We start from the raw sequence: 20,073 nt of genomic DNA on the forward strand, positions 1-20,073 counted from the left end.
GCCATAATGAACCCTTTTTTCACCCTTTTGGCTTGCTCACCAGCTGCCTGGCTGGTTGGCTGGCTGGCTGGCTGGCTTGACGCCTTGCCAATTTGATGTAGGCATGCCAGCTATGCGCTTGCCAAGGAAACGTAGCTAGCAAGAATACACAAACATTAACTGTTGGCGGGCGTGGCAAGGGGTCCGGGTAGCGGGCCGTCTTGATGCGTTTGCCTTTTCGGCGTTAAAATGAAATCTATAAAAATAAGTGTGGCATGTTCTACGCCATTTCTCCTTTTTTTTTTTTTTTTTGTTCGGTGCTCAAGCTGTTGTGGATCTCTTTGTGTGTATGTGTGTGTGTGTATGTGTTGGAGGTTAGCATTGGTTGCTTTTGGGGCCAACAGCCGTGGCTGCCTCGGCATTTAACCAGCTCACTTTTGGGTTATTAAATGATGAAGCAGTTTGCCGTTAATGACTGCCAAAATGGCAATGGCAACGGCAACGCTCGCAGCCAGCCTTTTTTTTTTTTTGGTCGAGACAAGTTCGGTCGATGGGGTCGGCCAGCACGGGTTCGGGTTTATTGAGCCTCTAAAACGTTGCCTGTTACCAGTTACCAGTTGCCAGTAAAGAGAGTTTCTGCCTTGGCCTCAACTTGTCTGCCATGTCAGTTTGTTTAATGAGGGTAAAATTAGCGCTGTCTCAAGCTTATTAGCCCCACTTGAGACTTTGGTTAATGCTACGCAGTTTATGGCGCGGCTTCTCTTTGATTCGGTCTCAATTTAAAGCGACTTAATTGTTTTGATTTATCACAGCCACCATTGGCCGCATGCTGCTGCTGCTGCTGCTGCTGCTGCTGCTGCTGCTGCTGCTGCTGTCTCTTCCTCTTCCTCTATTTACTATTGTAATGCTGAGCAATTGATTTTGCCCGGCTTTGATTAACATAAATGAAATGGATCAAGAGCGCCTCAAGGGATTGCCTGTCGTTGGACATTATTTGCATTCGATAAGCGCTGACAATCAATTTCTGCCACTTGACTCAACTTGGACTCGGACTCGACTCGATGCGACTCGGACTCAACTCGACTCGACTCGACTTGATTCGCCCAGAGTTACGACCCCAGCCAGGTAACGGGTCGTTGGGAATCAAGGTAATGACGTGCACTTTGATTTGCGTGTGTCATAAGGGTCACACATTTGCTTTGCATTGCGCATACGCCCGGGCAGCCCGACACGCAAGCAGCCAACGTGCTTAATTTCTTAGCATACCTTTCGGGGACGGCGAGGCGCAAGAAATCAAAAACAAACTTACAAACTTGTGGCGGAGGGGGATGGAGGTCCACAACCCACTGGCAATTCTTTGCTGGCGCCACCACGCGCTTTATATGCAAATAAAGCTAAGGGCGAAGGCGCCACTTGACCACTTGGTGGCGACTTGCTGGAGCGTGCTGTGATTCCCACACGCGACTCCAACTCCAACTGCGACTGCGACTAAGTCTGCGACTCCCGGGGGTGTGTTTGAAAAGACTGAAAGTGGGTGGGCAAGGGGAGTGGGTGAGCGGAGTGCGGGCTTCTGCAGGGGTTTTCGCATGTGGTAATAATTCCATAAGGGCTTCTCGTATATATGGGGCTTGATTGTTGTGGCAGGTGACTATGTGACTGCGACTTTGTTGCTTTTGCTGCTTAATAAGAAACTTACGTCACGCAATATAATTAAGATAAACATAATTATAGTTTGCTGTTTGCTTTCGGTTATTTTTCCACCCTCGTGCGACTTTCTTTTCTAATTTTTAATGGAAGCGTTGTAAAAGTTATGTTGCTGACAATAATAACGTATTCCGAAGCAATAACTTATTCTAATGTGCCAATTTAATAGCTTTAATATCAAACATGAGGGTGGAAACTCCTTAAGTATTCCAGCGCTTTTATGGTCATAAATAATCAGCAACTACATGCGTATCTCAATCTTCCCAAATAGTATCATGCAATAAACCATTATCAATCTCATATTTTGCATAAAATATTTGAATTTGCATTATACGTTAGCCATTTAGAAAGCTAAATCGATAAGTCTCGATATAATATCGATAAGTTAGTATAGCTTTGAGCCCTTTCGTTTAGTGTGGAATCAATTTCCCTTACCTAAGACACAGCCCAAGGAAAAGTCTCGCCCAAAAAAATCCGTTGAATTTTTCGAAATTCGAGTATTTGTCAAGTTTGTACACTTCGTTAAGTGAAGCTTTTGTACATTTGCTTAGCATGGTCTGAAACCAAAATGTTTGCTTTCTGCCTAAAAGCTCATATACTGAAAGCTCTGGTTGAGGCACTCGCTAAGAAAGTTAGAGTCGGTTCCTGAATAAATCCATAACACAGTTTTGGAGCCACTATGCTCGCAACCTGCGAAATTAATTGAATTTCGAAATGAAATTGGCAAATGGAAAATTGTTATATAAAAACCTCAAAAAACATGTCACAACCGTAAATACAATCAAATAACCATTTATCAGAGATTTCATTCAGTTTAATTAGCAAAAAATATTCACGCACAAACCGTTTAACCGGCAAATTTGATTAATTAATTGGTCACTCGTTTTGTCGCAAGCATTTCGCATGCCGAATTTCAATTAAAGAAATTAATCATGCAAATGGCCAAGGCCTGCAAAAAAATTCTGCACAGAAAACACAACTCACCCAAATAAAAAATTCCAATAATCACGGTTATCGGTTTCAACATGTTGTCATCAGTTGTTGCTCAAATGAAGCCCAGTATATATAGTAACTTGTTTCGCCTGGAAAAAGAATGAGAATTGAAATATAGGCGCAATGTTAATTAAATAAACAAGTAAGAGGTTCTAGTTGGGAGCTCCCGACTAGGGGATACCCTGAACCCTCTTCTTCCAACATTAAATGCAGATATATATTCTATTTTAGAAGTTTGGTGACTCTAGCTCTTATAATTTACCAAAATTGCCCAAAAAACACGATATCGATATCGATTTTTATCGATTGCTTCTATCTAAAATTTGAAGTCTCCAGCTCATATAGATTCTGAGATCCTTTCGTTCATACATACCGACGGACGGACGGACAGACAGACGGACTTGGCTAGATCGACTCGGCTATTGATACTGATCAAGAATATATATACTTTATAGGGTCGGAGATACTTCCTTATGCCTGTTACAAACATTTGGATTTTGCACAAATACGATATACCCATATACCCATTTTTAATGGGTTCAGGGTATAATTACCATTTGCAAAGCACCAGCTGGTACTGGTTGCATAATATACAGATGGAAATAAATATTTACAATTTGCATTTGTGCAATCAAATGGAAAACGATGAAAAACAAACTGCATTTTCTTTTTTTCCTTCGGTCAATTTCAAATCATTTCCTTGCCCAAACAATGTTTGTCATTTTGTGACAAAAACAAAATGCTGCAAAAATTATGCGCATTTTTAGCAGTGCAAATTCTAAATAGTTGAGTTGCACGAAGCACTTTGAAGCGCCTGTTTGTGGCAACAGATCAAATGGCCATGCAACATTCAATACGAATATAAGCACTGCGACTTGAGTGGCTCTTTAAACAATTTTGTAGATAAATCGTAGTTAAACATTAATGCCTTAAAGATATTTTTTTTCAATTGAATGCTTTCTACAAGTGCAACAAATGTGAATTGCAATTCGGTTCACTGTTTGAACCACTGCCTCGCTTAAGGGTGCGATTCGTGAAGCACATCCATAAAGTCAATCTTAAGTTCTAGCCTTGCTTCCTGGCATCTTCTTAAATTTGAATAAGCTCAATCAATTTTTTAATATCCTAAGACATAAAAACCAAATAATTGCTTAGCAAAACATATTTAAAATATCAAATCAAGTGATATGTGGTTCAGGTTTTGGTTAGACGGTACATTATCCAATCCTTTAATTATTTAATAAATTTGTTTTAATACTAAATAGAAGAAATGATAATAATAAATAGAAAAGAATGACTTTACTATTTTTGAAATATAAATATATATCAATACAGAATTATTTGCCAAGGCAAAACTTTCAGTATCGCAACTGCGTAACAAAGCCGCGAATCTCTTTAAGGAATCAATTTAACTCAATTAAACTCGTGTGTACCAATCGGGATTATTATTTACGTAATTTCATAATTGATTTACACATTGGCGGGGTATTTGGAAGGTATTTGTGTATTTATGATAATTAATGAACTCAGCATATTGATTTAAATTCTTGAAATCATATTATCTATGCAAATGCTAATGAATACATTAATGCATGCACTGAACCAGAAGGCGGAAAGCCAATGCTGAAATGGTATCCCCGCGAGTATCCATTTTGGCCATAATTAATGCACATTTTCCATCATTGACTCCAATTGCAGTTATCGTAATATTAAGATGCGAAACACACGTCGTATGAGAAGAATTTTATTTAAACAAAAAAAGTGTAGTTTTTAGAGCTTAGAAGATTTAATGCCCTTGCACACATATGCAATGTAACATATTTGATTAGTAATATTAAGAATAACATGTAATAATGATAAATGCCAAATCATATGCCAAATCATTTTTAAGAACACAGTTGCTTAATTTTAATAAAATCTTAAAAGGGAATACAATACATACACAATCTTTTTGGCCCAGCTGACTCCTTTGACAATTTTATAATTTAATGCCAATTTTAATACGCATATTTCAAGAGAAAATAAATGCATTAGCTCTCTTCCTGTTAAGTTATACAATATTAAGTCAGCTGTGGACCAAACATCGGTCCCACTATCGACTATCGGACTAAAACATGCTTTAAAGCCGTGCATCTTTGGCTGCGTGCGTCTTCCACACAGCTGAGCACATTAATTCGTTTCAGACCACCCCTTCAGCTGGCCGAATGAACTTGGTTATAATAACACCCAATTTATCTGGCCTTTTCGCACATTTACAACCAGCTCAACACAACTCAACTTGACTCAACTCTTTTCTCTGGTTGCTGTGCTCGTTCTTTGCTTCTGGACAGCTTATTGTTGATGGAAAGCCAAGCAAACAGAGGGAAACCAGCTGAGGAAATCAAAAAAATTACCTTTTTATGTAAAGACAACATGCAAGTGATTAAGAGGGTAACATTGGAGTCTCATAAATTTGCATTTAATGCTCGTACAGCCAGAAGCCCTACACATTCTTTGGAGGCACAACAATGGGCTGCGTAGACAACACCCGCTTCAGAGCTGAGACTATAAGGACCTTAGCTCAAATAAGCAGCTTGCTTTTGTTGCTGCCCCAGACAATAATAAATAAGTTTTGCATAAATCTGTTGTTCTGGCAAGGACTACAGCAAAAACAAGAACAGCTGCCGCATGCCACAAGTGGAACAAAAGTCAAACCAAAAAGCAAAGAAAATATGTAAGGCTCGCAGGACATGAGGACAACAACTGCGACCTGTGCAGACAGGCGAAACAATTGAAGCGACTGCAAGGTGAACCAATTTGGACACGGCTCGTAAATCAAATACGACTACGCAATGGCACAATGGCAGCAAAAAATAAAAAACAAAAATCTCATAAGATCACAAACAAATACCCTTGCGGGCTAAGGCTAAAAAGAGCATTGGTTGAAAATTTGACTTGCAACTTGAAACACGTTGCCTTGGCGACTCGATTACTCAAACAATTACATGAGAAGAAAAACTAATGCATGATGGATTTTTGTATATGATATTTGATCTTCATATAAATGTTCCGAAAATGAATTTGAAGAAATATGTGTAAATTGCAACTTAGGTTCTACAACAAAATCTTGTGCGAATATCTTACTCGTAGCCCACGTGCCCCAAAAGAATCGGAAAGTTACTTTGTACGCAGACACACACACACACAATTTTTTTACTGTTACACACCAGCACACGCGCTGAGCTGCGCGCTCGACCTTATTGAATTATCACGCTCGGTTTGCGCTTTGGTTTGCCGAATTCAAATGAGCGCAAATTGATTTGAAATTGTCCTTGCATGAGTGCATAGCATGTGCGTGTGTGTGTGCATGTGTGTGTGTGTGTGTGTGTGTGTGTATATAGGTTTATTCAGTCAAACCGAAATGCATTTATGGCACTGCGTAAATCAATTTGACTGTAAATGCTGCCTAATGCATAAACCATGTTAGCACACGTTAAAAACAAATTTAGACGAGCAGCAGCAACAACAACAACGAAATATTTACACAATAAATAAAATGATGAACGCGCCATCAAAATTCCCTGACTGATTTCTATATCTATATAACAGGTCGTTTGTGGGTCGGCATCGTGGGGTCTCTGCCATCGGTAAGTCAGTTAACTATTTCGGTTCAATTTGCGGTTCTATTACCAAAAAATCATTGGCACATGCTCAGCTCTAGGCAAAACCAAGTTTAGCTGTCGAAAGTCAGCGACAGAACGAGGCCACAAGCCCATGAGGGCGAGTCTGTTCATGTATGTGTGTGCCCGCTCGGACCACACGCATCCGTGGTTCGCCCACGTCGCCATGTCCATTTTTGGTTGGCCACCCCTATGCACATTTAGTTTGGTTGGACCCGGACATGGGCATGGATGCTTGGGGGATGGGGGGGTTGAGGACAGAACGTATTACGCCCAATGTCACACAGCCGCTACGTGCAGAGTACACGCCCACTGGAATGCAGAGACCGTCAGCATAGAAAAAAGAACTGTCTGTGCGGCAGAAAGACTCCTTTTCCCACGATGCAACCTTTGGTTAGATAGCTGTAGATGCTGAAGCTACAGCTTGTATATTAGGTATACAGACTACGTGCCACTCATCGAGTTGCTGCGTCGGCAAACTGGATTCAACATGGCCTGTCTGTTGTGCTTATGTCCTGGCAGAAACACGTATACGCGGAGTTGCCACTCGCATGGCTGACAAATGAACCCAAGCATTTAAATTCCGCATTAATTGGATTAAGTCTGTAGTCGGTTAGCCAAGGGTGCACAACACTTGACTTGGGTCTTGCATTTATATTTATTTGGCTAACATCATTGCATAGTCACTTATTTAATTAACATCCGAATGCTTGCGAACCGTTCAATTCGATTGCTGGATTTTGCATATCATCGTAAATTTCTAATAAATGCCAACTTCAGTTGATTAGTCTTGTCTCTTCAATAGTAAAACATTTGTAAAAACAACATTTTCGAATCAAATATGCCAGCTCAACAATGTACACAAGCTCAGGCCCTTCAATAGGGTTCGAGATTCATAATACAAGTGGGCGGCGGGAAATGGAATTCTTTGTGGCCCAATCTAGGCAAATCAAATGCGTACAATTTTCATTTAACCCAAAATCAAATATCGCAAAATGTTCAGCAGCAAAATAGCTCAAGCTAGCGTGCGCGACTAAGCGATACTCTGTGGTACAAATGCTACAACTATTTTTTTAACCGTGATTTTTTTTATGCGGTTACGAAGAGATTTCATTTAAATAGTTATGGATGTGCCAAAAACAAATTCTAGTCTCACTTACTTTTGTTATTATCATATAATTCTTAGCTCTAAACTTTACTTAATTGTAAGTTAAACATCTTTGCTTAAACATATGTATGCCACCTAGCTTTCACCTCGGAGACAACATGAATATTGCCCAATTTGGCCACTTTTAATGAGTACAGGGTATATAAAACTGAGCCAACAACTTTTATGAGTATTGTGGCGAAAATTAGCTTGGCAAAATACCAGCTAGCTGAAGTCACACACACGCACGCACGCACACACACGGATATGTGTGTATGTGTGTTTGTGTGTGTGACTGTTCTTCAAATAGCTGCACGTAAACAACAGGGCGTATGATGTGCTGCCCCCTGACCCCGCTCTGAGCAACCGTCAGAAAGTTTACAACTTGTTGTTTTTTTTTGCTCTATTTTTTTTTTTTTTTCTTTTTCGGATGCTCTTTGGCACGCTCCGTTGCTGTGCTGATTCGATTAAAACGTCAACAGTGGCAACGGCAGCAGCCAAAACAATTCACAGACGCCCCCAATTCGACTTTATTATCACAGCATATATGGGCGTGTGTGTGCGTGTGTGTGACTGTGTGCTTGTGTGCGTCTCGCCTTTGGCCTTGTCATATCCATCCCGATGGTTCACGAAGTTGTCACACCACATTTTATTTGATTTTTTCTTTTTTTTTGCCATCATTTGCTGAATATATGTTGTTGTCTTTCCATCGTTTTGCAACGCACTGTTAGGCCACCAACCTAAACAAACCCTACCCCGTCTTAGGATCCTCTAACGGGGTCTATGCATGTGTATGACAGTCTTTTTGACATTTTGTTGCCGCCGCAAGGCAGAGGTTGTGGCAGGGCAGGACAATGCTCCCATCCTGTCATGTCGTTTGATCTTTTATTGCGTTTGTTTTACGAGCCGCCGTGTATCCCCTTTAAATTGCAAATTCTTTATGTTCGAATTTCCAGCTACCCCAGCACACATCACCCCTAACAGCACCTAATCCATTCGTTCGTTTGCACGCACTTTATGTGGACGCGCACGTGTGTGTGTCACACTGGTGTCTGTGTGTGTGTGTGTGTGTGTGTGTGTGTGTTTTGTATTTATATTTATATTTATTAGTGCCTCCGCCTTTCTGTATGCCCGCTTCTTTTGAAAAGTGAAAGGCATTATTTTCCCGACTGCTGGATTGCTTCACAGTTGACACGCCCATGTCATGCCCTCTACTGCCCGGCTTTATGGGCATGCGTTACCATTGAGGAGTTTGTCACTCTGACGGATGCGTGATAAAAATTTATTGAATCGAAAACAATAAATATTTGATTTGATTCATTTCACAGCGCGACACTTCATTGTACGCTCTCCGTCTGTGTGTCAGTGTATGTGTGTGTGTACCACTCATTGATTTCATTTGATTTCGTGCCGTGTCCAATGAGGTAATTGAAAAATACGAATTTTATAGGCTTCGGCTGAGCCATAAGCTTGTCAAAATAAATTGTTAATAAGCATAAACTAATTTAAAGCCAAAAGAAATAGATATATTTGGCACGCTGAAAAATCATTACTATTGCGGGCATATACACTATAGAGCCTATATATATATGATATAAAACACTTTTAATGAAAAACTTTTACTCAGCAGATTCCCAGTTTTGAATACGATATCTTAACGAACAATAAAGTTTCTGATGCTGATGGGCGGGCATATATATAGCCTCGGCTTTTGGCTCTGATAAGGAATATTCTGTTTTTGGGATGGGATAGCCTCTTCAGGGCTATTAGATGCGAGACAAATGCAGAACTCAAATATAAAAAATATATATTTGACCGATTTATAAACTTGTCACGACCTTTGTTAACTGATTTGAGCAAAGCTAACAAACAAAGCAACATTATTCAGCCGTCTGATGCAAGGAAGCTTTTGCTTATATATATTAGGAGCATATCAAAAAGATTACTCTTTAAGTATTTGAAGAAAGAAATAAAAGCAACAACTTATTTTGTAAAATTACTTATTTTTGATTTGATTTTGAAAATTGCTTATATTGGTCGCTTTCATAGCAGCTATACGATATTGTAGTCCAATCGACTGCGACACAGATACTGGCTGCACAAAAAAAAGCTACACCCAGACAATTTTAAAACTGAGACACAGTCAATCATGGATATCATGGACATCAACACGGTCTTTAATTCTGTTCGAGAATATACATGTTTACGTACTTAATGTGTCAACTTGTACATTGCTGTCGTAATTGCAGTGTAATATTATTATAATCAAAGATATTATAAAATATGAAAAAAATCCTCAAATTGTGGCCTTCGTTTTTCGTGGACCTTCTTAAATTACGCCGTGTCGTTAGCTTCATTTGCAGCTCATAAATGAGGCCCAGACAGCCCAAAGTAAAGGATGTGAAAATGCCGCAATGAAGAGGCTAAATCCCTGACATTCTGACGCCCATTACAACTACAAATGAACCCGTAAACCCATTTAAGCAATGCCCGAAACACGAAAACTTCCGCGACAACTTTGTGGGCGAGCAAGCGTCCAGCCTTTCTGATTATTGCTCAACACTTGAAAAGTTTCTTCTTTTTTTTTTGCCCTTTTGCGGAAGGATGGTGGTGGTTGTGAAGGGAAGTACGGGATGTGAGTTTAATTTGCTATGGCTTGCTTGCCGCAGAGTTTTCAGGTGTTACGTATAGGGCATAGGGGGCAAGGATATCGGGCCTAGCAACAAAAACTGGTGGGCGCAACTTTGAATAACAGATAAAAATGTTACGTGCCTGGGCGCACGCTTCCTTCTATGTGTTGCGCTTTCAGGTCATGCTGTTGTCAAGTTGAATGAAGAAATATTTCTGTTATCGCAGTAAAAAGATGTTTCGTGCTCTGCGTGTTTACCTTGCCATTGTTATTGTTGCCGTTGGATTCTTCAGACGGGCAGCGTCAAAGTAGCAATAACTGAAATTTCGGGTTGAAAGGAACTAAGCAACAACCTTGGTGAATTCTGTAGCCACCGAATGCAGAAGCCTTGAACGCCTTGAAAGCAAATGAAATTTGTATTTTTTTTCAGGATATAGCAAGAGCAAAAAGAAAATGCAGGATAAAGCCCCGTATAGATAGCACTGGGCGCATACAGACAGGGACCTTTACAAGCGCTGTGTCCAGCTCCGTTGCCGCCCACTCGAGCTATAAACAAAAGCATACTGAGTGCTTCTGGCCGAGTCCTTCGCCTGATTTCCATGCGCATAGCCTTTGTGTTGTTTGCCCTTTGCCTGCTCTGCAAGGCAAGGCACGGCCCAAACCGCCCCCGGTCCTGCCCACAAGCCTTTGTGGCAACATCATCAACAAATCGTCAATAACACTTGACACTCGTTTCGGTTTCGGGCCCCTTGCCGCAGCGACGCCGCCTGCTCAACCGCTATGAACTTTCTAAGAAATTACTTTTTCGGTTGCAGATAAACGCTGTGCTCCCCGTTTGTCTGTCCGACTGTCCGACTGACTGTCTGTGTTGTCTGTGCTGCTGTTGCTGGCAACTCTGTTGCTCGGGCTTTCTCTTGCTCTGGCTGTGTCGCCTGTCAACTTGCCACACGCATTGAGCGCAACCATCCGGCCATTGAGGCAGCTGTCAGTAACTGAGGCAACGACCATGGTTAACCGAAACCTGACCTGAACAGCCAGAACCGTGAAGAGCCCAAACAGTGTCAACATCTTTGGCCTTGAGTAAATTGTGGGTGCAATAGAAAGATTTTTAATAATCCGAATCGGAAGATGTACAATTTTTTGTCACTTTAATTATTTGCTGCTATGTTTAAAATTTTGCTTTGTTTATTTTTTTTCTTTTCATTTCATTTTTATCTTTTGCCATCCCGCCATTCTTTTGTTTGCTTTGCTGATTTCGTTTGTTGGTTGTTTTTCCTGTCGTTTGCAGCATTTCCATTCTACATTTTTCATTCGGGCAGAAGCAACAGTCAAAGAATGTTTGGAATTCTGAAAGCGTTTTTCACGTATTTTTTACTTTTATTAGTGTACGTGTTTGTTGGTGTGTGCCCGTGTGTGTGTGTGTGTCCTGGAATGAATGACTTGCTTGACTGGTTTTGTTTTTGAATTTCTATTGGAGCTGTGGCTTGGGCACATATTATCCTGCCAATGCCACAAGTATGTTAATGTCTGGTGGCCCTCTTTCTGCTCCCGCTTCTGATCCTTATCCTGTCCCTAGACCTGTCTCTGGCATTGTCTGCGTCTTGATAGTGACACTCATATCCGTGAAATGCAAATGTATGCGTGCCTCTTGAACATTATGAATAATTCCGGTTAAGATTCCATATCAGACATTTGCCGTTTATTTTCATACTCATTTCCATTGTCTGTATTCCGCATTCCACCTGCACATAAGTAGTTGTTGCTTGTTATGCGACTTATTTTGTTCGTCTTCTTGCTTTTTATTTTTGTTCCTGTTCTTTTCTTGTTGTACACACTTTCATTGCCATTGTAGTTCATTCTCGTTACTTGACGTGAGCTCCCAGCATTTATTATGCAAAACGTGAAATAACACAAGCAGAACAAACAGTCCTGACAGTCCTGACAGTCCCGGCATTGGCAATCCCCACAGGCCCCACGCCCCTCCCACAACCAATGTGTGATTGAGCCAACTAACCCAGTGAAGAGCGGAATACATGCATTTTTCATTATTTCCGCAAAATTTTGAATGCTAATGAACGGATGCTGATAAAAGCCATTTGTGCACTTGACTGATGACTGATGACTGAGTGGGCCAATTTGACCCAGTTGTCTGACTCAATTTGAGCACCTTTGTGCAGCTCTTGAAAGCGTCAAATTAATGGCCAGCCATTAAATCACACACACGCGAACACACACCTACACGCACACACACAATAAAAGAAATGACAAAAACTAAATCCAATAGCGTGACCAATGCTTTATCAACCACTTGCCAAGGCTGTCACACCATAACAAACAATGATGGCATATGTGTGTATTAGGCGTATCTATAGTAAAATGATGAAATATGGGCCACAGGTAACACCAGCCAACAGCATTTGATGAATATTTTTGTTTGTTAAGCTGTGCGTTAATGGGCTTGAATATTTAATTATATAGTCTTATGTTCTTTACGATACTTTCATAATTGCAGCCAAAAAGACAAGTAAGTTTGAACTGAAAAGTACTGCGGAAATACACATAATATTTGATGGTATTTATTTACATCCAGCTGCCTTTCCTTCATAGTAAACCGTCTCCATAACTAAAGGCTATCATATTCAAAAGAGAGCTTTTTAAATTTATTTTTCTTCCTTGTACTTTTTCTTATCTCTTCTCAATGTTTCACTCATTCATACTTCCACAGTCTTATCCACACACTCACTCTTGCTGTATGTACTTCTTTAAGTCGTGAGAATCTAAGAGAAGCAATCGATCAGCAATTTCGTTGTCGAGTGTAATGCTTGGTAAGGGACGTGCTTAGGACAACCACTAACTAGACATAAAATATAATGGTAAGCGTTGAATATTCGTACGATTCATTTATCAGCATCATTACAATCATCAGACGCAGTGTCTCTTTCGTGCCGGCCCAATGTATTGTGAATTATGTACTATCAAAGGACGCTTAATTATACTAAGTGACGCCAGAGCGACGATGATGACGCTGATGGCCAACTAGACTACAATTAATAATAATGCCATACGCCCCATTGTTGCTTGAATGTGTGTGTGGGTGTATATGTGTGTGTCGAATGTCACAAGGATAATTGAAAATTAATTATGTTGACATATTTGGAAAGTGATTGTTAAGATGGCAGCGCGTTGATGATGCCGCAACGTATAATTTTGAAATCACACCAAACAGTTGCCCAAAACACAAAACCCCCAAAACTGACCTAACCAGCCGGTGAGCTGGCCTAGCCCAACACCAAATTGCCTGCCCAGTGGCGCTTTAATGGAGGACTGTCATGTGGCTATTTGTGTGGACAGCGACGCCGTTGAAAGAAGTCAGCTCGGCTGGTTTCCTTTCCTATTTGGGCATTTTTATTAAGCTAGCGCACGACAGAAAACATTTTGCTTTAATTAGCTGACTTTGCGGACATTAAAGGCTTGTTTTCATCAATTCGACGGACCTGTGCGCCAGAGCTAATATTAACTCGAACATTATAGTTGAGCTATTTAATACAAAGGACGCAGGATGCAAATACTAAATAGTACAACAACACAAATCGGAAGGATGCTGACCAAATGCTGCAACAGCTTCGTCGTTTGTATGCGAGTGGACAAACATAAAGACGGAAATGTAAATGCACCAACTGCCAACTGGCAACTACAAGAGTTTCCAGCAGCAGCCGCAGCAACAACAGCTTAAAACATTAAGACAAATGGCAGCACTCGCTGCAGTTTGTAAAAAAAGGACTTTCTTCGCGACAGCCGACTGCACAATACTCTGCTCACAATGAAACGAACAGCTTTAAACAGTTCACTGTTCTTGGTCGGGTGTTTCTAAGAATGTAATTATATTAGGAAATATCGATTTTTCGAATTTGTGAGGGCGGCTGTAAGCATGGCCGCAATATTTTTAGAAAGGTCATAAATAGACCATGTAATTAGTTGGCTCTAGACCTAAAGTTGTGTGAAACAGGGACTTCACGCCCCATAGATTGCATATATACATGCCAAACTACCAAGCTTTAAAAGTAATGAACAGCAATTGGAAAAAAAATAGATGCAAACTGTATTGAACAAATATACACTCTTTTACTTTTTGAACAGAGGATTAAAACTGCCATGGAATATGGAATAGGCGAATGCAAAAGGCAAAATAATAATTTCTAAAGAGCAGAAGTTACGTTTGCATAAACAACACCAGTTTTGTTCCCATTCGGTGCGCATACTAAACTTTGCATAACAAGACAAAACGCATTAAAGCCGCATTCTTCCAGCCTACAATGCAGCAGCCACAAAAATATGAAAGGTATTAACAATAGAGGCAAATGTTACATATAACATGCAAAATGCAAAAAAAGTGCTGCCTACTTTTCAGCGGACCTGTCTTGTGTGCATTGCCGAATTCAGTTGCCATTTTATTTTTTTTTAATTTTGAATTTTATTGCTTCTATGGAAAGGACTTTTATTAAACTAATATGAAAATTTACAAATTCTACGTCTCTTTGGGACGCCCCTAGCCAGACGATTTGGATGATTTTCAAACCCCGATTTTGTTCGGTCGTCAACATTTAAGAATTATACAAAATTAAATAAATTTAACAAATTTCTGTGCAAAGCAGTCATTAAATGCTCCAAACAGACAAACAAGTAATCAAGCGTTCCAAACAAAGATAGCAGAGAATAAATGAAAATGAAATAAAAATAAAAATGAAAAACAAGTCCTAATAACCCGTTTCGTTTTGGCCGTCTCTTAAAGCACCGCATTTTGGCACAAACGCGCAAATGTCACGCAAACGTTGTTTTAGTTCAGTGCAATGTGCTGGCATTTAAGCACACAGACAGCCCACGCTCACACAGACACACACACACACACACACACACACACCCGTATTCGCAACGATACCCACTCGATCCGGATACGGATCCATGACGGTGACGCTATCAGGCGGAAGTGGCACATGTCACGCTCCACGCTGCCTGCTCATTCAATTGCGATGTGTTTGTGAATGCGAAAGACTAAAAAGAATTCACATCCTTTGGGCCATGGCGCGGCAATTATGGCTGCATAGTTTTCAGTCCTGTGTGCGCGTGTAGTGTACGGTAAGTGCAATTAACATTTATGATTACACAACGGCAACAACAGCCACAACAACGACTACAGCAACAATCAAGAGCCCAGCTCTTTCTATAAATATTTAACAATAATTTACAGCATCGACTTGAAGCTTTACGCATTATTTTCTGGGTGCGCTCGCATAGTAATAATTATGTGGGTTAAACTGCTCCCCAAAGGCAAAAGGCGTCATGTGTGCTCTACCAGAGGCAGTCAGACAACCCACAAGCACACACAGACACGCACATAAACAACCACATACGAGCATAAACCGTGCCAGTATTTTCTTTTTAAAGTGTAATTCCACTTCGGGCCAGCTTCCTCACTCTTATATAGGCGCCGCCTGTCATTCAACGCGTCGCTGACTATCTGACGTCATCAGCGATAGCATGTAAAAGGGTTAAGTGGCTCTGCTCCTCTCTATATTCACTTTTCATTAGTAAATAAAATCAATAAGCAACAAAAGCGAAAGACGGTAAACAAAGAAACTCTTAGGCCAAGTTCCATTCTAAGATATTTTGAACATTTATTATTTGACCCTATATAAATAGAGGAAATTTCCTAAATTTATCTGCTCCTGCTATGACAAGGAAAAAAAGTTATACACGAGCGCCGAAGTTTTAATACCCTTTTGATAATATGCGCATGAGATGAAGTTAATTGGAAGGCTAAACGACCCTAATGTTTATAGTAATCTATAAATATAAAGAGGGTAAATTAAAGACATTAAAAAATTAGCTACAAGACTCGGCACCAAGAGTTATGCATCTAATGGAACGAGCTGCTCAGCTACGTCCTGAATAACTTTTTTAGTATGTGACCCATTTCGTGCTAAAATTATAACAACCTCTGTAAGGGTATGCCAATATAACTATACTATACTATACTATTTTGCCCACAGCTCCAATGAAAAAAAAATTCATCAAATATCTTATATATGTACATAATATATCATCAGCCGCAGCTTTGTTGCGTTTAGCCCTTAGCGCGACATCGTATTGCCGCATCGTATCCGCAGTTAAGGTCTTGGCACAATAGGCTGTTAACATTACGTTTCATATTGGCTAACTGAGGCTGTGGGCATAAAATAAATATATAATAACATTTCAATTAAAGACCGACTCAGTGTAACTGTTGATTTTCCCAATTTAATTTGCTGCATGGCCACGCTGCGTATGCGCAATATCATTTTGTAAAAAGCCAAGGAAATATTTATATTTGTCGCAACATTTGCAAATATTTGCATTTTGTTGCACAACATTAATTAATTATGTTTTACAGTTGCGCCGACAGACGAACTGTGCGACGCCGCGTATACGCAACGCACACAAGCTGCGCGAGTTCATAAAACTGCACAAGGGCAATGCTAACGGCAGGATAGTCAAGTAGTTGCTATGTCCAGACTGGCCACACCCACAAGCAACCCACGCCTTCTAAGTAGAGTGCAAACATTGCGCATTTCTTTTCCGGCTGCGTTTTTTCCCCGACTCCCCTGGGGGTATTGCTTCAAGCCCGGAATTTCAACGCGCATAATGTGCCGCAATGCGGTTTTTCCCGAACGCCACCAGAAGTCGAGTCGAAGACAACACCGCACCGCAGGACACACACACACATGGAGGAGTAGCTCAGATACATTTGGCTCAAGTGAAATTTCAACTTTGTGTGCTAGTCACCAAAGTTCGTGAGTGTCTGCGTGTGTGTGTGTATGTGTGTGGCATGTTGAGCTGAATTTTGAGCATAAACGGCATAAAATATGTGTGCAATAAAACACACGATTGAAATGCTCAAGTCAAAAACTTTGCGAAATGCCTTTAAGCGCCATTGGCTTGCGCCGGATTGTGGTCGGGTTTGTGTGATGTGTGTGGCCTCCATGGGCTTGATTTATGCCACATATTCGCATATGCTGCCTTACTTAGTGTGTGTATTTAAGCCGCTCAATGGCTGCCATCGCCATTGAATCAAGCCGCCCGACCGCCTGCGTGCCTATGAATTGGCTCTTTTTTAAGCTTAACCCGACTCTCAACGGCCGTCTCTTGGGCTTGTTTTCACATTTATTTCACTGAGTTTTGAAAAGCGGATTTTAGTTTAACCAAAGGCGTGTGAATTGAGCGAGAATTAGATGAGTTTTACAGGCTGTTTTGGCAAGATTTTCCTTTCAACTTATTTGTTTTGCCTGTCCAATTTTATGGTAAACAACATGACTGGCCTCAGCTGCCTGCATTGAAAATGCCATAAACGTAGGCCTTGGATATGCCACTTGTCTATGCATGCCTGCAAACATCTCAACAATTTGGTACCCTGCAAAAGCAACAACAATTGACAGGCGGCAGCATATAAAATTACATACGCTCAGCTTCTAAAAGATACATTTTTAAATGTAATGCACCCTCTAGGCAAATGGTTCAAATCCAATTTTAGCACACAATTACATGCATATCATATATGTAAAAGCGTGGATAATTTGCCATAAAATATACGTTCGTTATTTTTAAAGGACCCAACAAAATTTTACAAAAATTTAAAAGCAGAAAAGTTGTTTGACCTATTTCCCATAAACTTTTGAAGTGCTTACTGAAGAGAAGTGCAAAAAAGGGGAAAACTATGAAAATTCAATAAGCTCAGCAAGCAAATTAATTAGTGTAAAATCAACATATAATTTGCTTATGATGCTCTTATGATAACATCTTTTGCATAGTATACCCAAATATAATATTCTCTTTCCAAGTGAATCAAATACAATTTGATCCATTTGCAATTAAATTGCAATGTATTAAACTGCAATTAAATTTAATCGATTTGAATGTATGATACAAATGTATACTATTATCAAAAACTCTTTTTTTAAATTGCCATTTAAGCATTTTACATGAAGTAGTTAAGGTATAACTCCAAGTACTTGAATGGATAATTAACTTTTACTGTGTTGAGTGAATGCTATAGCATTGCACTTAGAGCAAAAAGTTAGACAAACTGTCTTTTTTTTTGGACTTTTAGGTCTCTCAATGAGACATCAAAAGCTAATTAAACATTTAAAGGGCTTTCAAGTTCAGATTTACCGAGCAACTTTAACGACAGTTTAATGCCTTTCGAATTGGGTCAAAAGACGCTGTCAGAGAAATTAAGCCAAATGATTGAAGCTCTGATAGTAAGTAACAAAGTTAATCAGCTGAGAACAATGTGCTCATAAGGTACCAAGGAAAATGTTCAGCAAAACTGAAAGCATAAAAAAAACAAACGTAAAAAGTCTCATCAACTTACTTGAAATTAATCAGCAACATTTACCACTGCGAAACTGCGTGCGTTGTTTTTTTTTTTTCATAGATCTCTGTAGATGTATACACACACATATGTATCTGACTGAATACCTCTTAAGTGCACGTATATCGTTAACAGCTTAATTGCTTGGCCATTTCCACGGCGTTGACGTCATGACAGGTGGCTGAGCGTGCACGGCGCTGAGTTTCAGCCAGGAGGCTGCCCGATGTCTTCGTTACTGCCTTTTTAAATGCTTTTGTGTGTGTAAATGTTTTCCTTTTTCTTTTCTTATTTTTGTTTGTCTGTTCTGGCTTAGTTTTTCTCTTTATGTTGCAGCTAATCCATTTGCGTGTACGCGGCTAAACTTCTGGGTCTTCTATAATGCCTCGTTCGGCTTGTGGCGAGCATGCGTGGGTTTTTTCTTTATGCATATAAATTCATGGGAGGCTTTTACTTAGCGTTTAAGCACTTGATCCGCTGTGCGACATAAAGATATTACATGACATAGCGATTTGCCGCTAAGTATACACAAAACACATGTAAACACACGCACACCTGCATTCGCACATCTACACACACACACACTTGCACTCGCGCAATTCACTCGGCGCAGCAGAAATTTCGCGTGTGCCGTTTTTACGACTAATTTCGTTTCGCTTTTGGAATTTAATTAGTTCGAAATAACTATTGGTATTATAATTGTTTAATTTGCATTTTGGTATTTCAGTATTACATATATATGTATATTTATATTTATATAAAAGGTTTAGTTGATGGAAAAATTACACAAAACGTTGTTGATATGTTATTCGATTATTACTTGGTAATATTAATTTACTTATATGTTTATAAATCAATATTCAGACTAAAGGTGATATGTGTCGTTACAAGTTAAGTTGATATTAAATTATGTTTTAATTATGTGTTTTTCTTGCAATTATTTTGCTTCACATGACACTTGCTCCAAAACCTTCAAACACTTGTACATTGTTAATCTGCAAAATAGGAACAAAAGAAAATGTATATATTAATTAGCAAGGCACACAGAGGTAAATATGAAAATTTTAAATGTATAAAACTTTGCCTTCTGCAACTTATATTCGCAGGCAGGCTGTCAGTTCCCCTATATTTGTAGGCCCCCATTATTTGGCGGCGTCTGCAAACTTTTTATCTGCCACTCAGGTGCACAACTAAAATTAAAGCCTTTGGCTGCACCGCCTACCACTCAGGCCTTTTTCACTGCGTGTTGTAATTACATCAGCGCCGAGATTTTTATTGCCACAGTCACACACAGGCACTCACACACACACACACACACACACACACACATAACTCCCTACCACCATAAACATACAGAGTGGGCATATAATTAGAGCATAATTATGGGCCCACTAATACTCGAGTATCAAGAAAGAGTGGCAGAAAAGGAATTAGCTGCCAGAAGGGAAGCTTCAGTCGGTCATCTATTAACTATAATCAACGCCAAGGCAAGCGGAAATAGACAGATTTCCGGCTATTAAACATTCAGCTGCGCGGCAAAAGCCGCCAGAACAGGATCTCA

At 39.9% G+C, this 20,073-nt stretch overlaps 1 protein-coding gene across 1 annotated transcript in view; it reads right to left on the reverse strand.

Annotated features, from left to right (window-relative positions):
• Gfrl (Glial cell line-derived neurotrophic family receptor-like) overlaps positions 1–19,245 on the reverse strand; it is a 117,873-nt gene extending 98,628 nt beyond the window's left edge. Inside the window, exons 1-2 of the mRNA XM_070206800.1 lie at positions 18,516–19,245; positions 2,668–2,765 (exon numbers count right to left, since the gene is read on the reverse strand). Coding sequence (XP_070062901.1) covers positions 2,668–2,710 — 43 coding nt within the window. The 5' untranslated portion in view covers positions 2,711–2,765; positions 18,516–19,245. The remainder of the gene's footprint in view (positions 1–2,667; positions 2,766–18,515) is intronic.
• Between the last annotated feature and the right edge of the window lie 828 nt (positions 19,246–20,073).

The sequence above is a fragment of the Drosophila virilis genome, chromosome 2 (genome assembly GCF_030788295.1).
Source record: "Drosophila virilis strain 15010-1051.87 chromosome 2, Dvir_AGI_RSII-ME, whole genome shotgun sequence".
NCBI classification, from domain to species: domain Eukaryota; kingdom Metazoa; phylum Arthropoda; class Insecta; order Diptera; family Drosophilidae; genus Drosophila; species Drosophila virilis.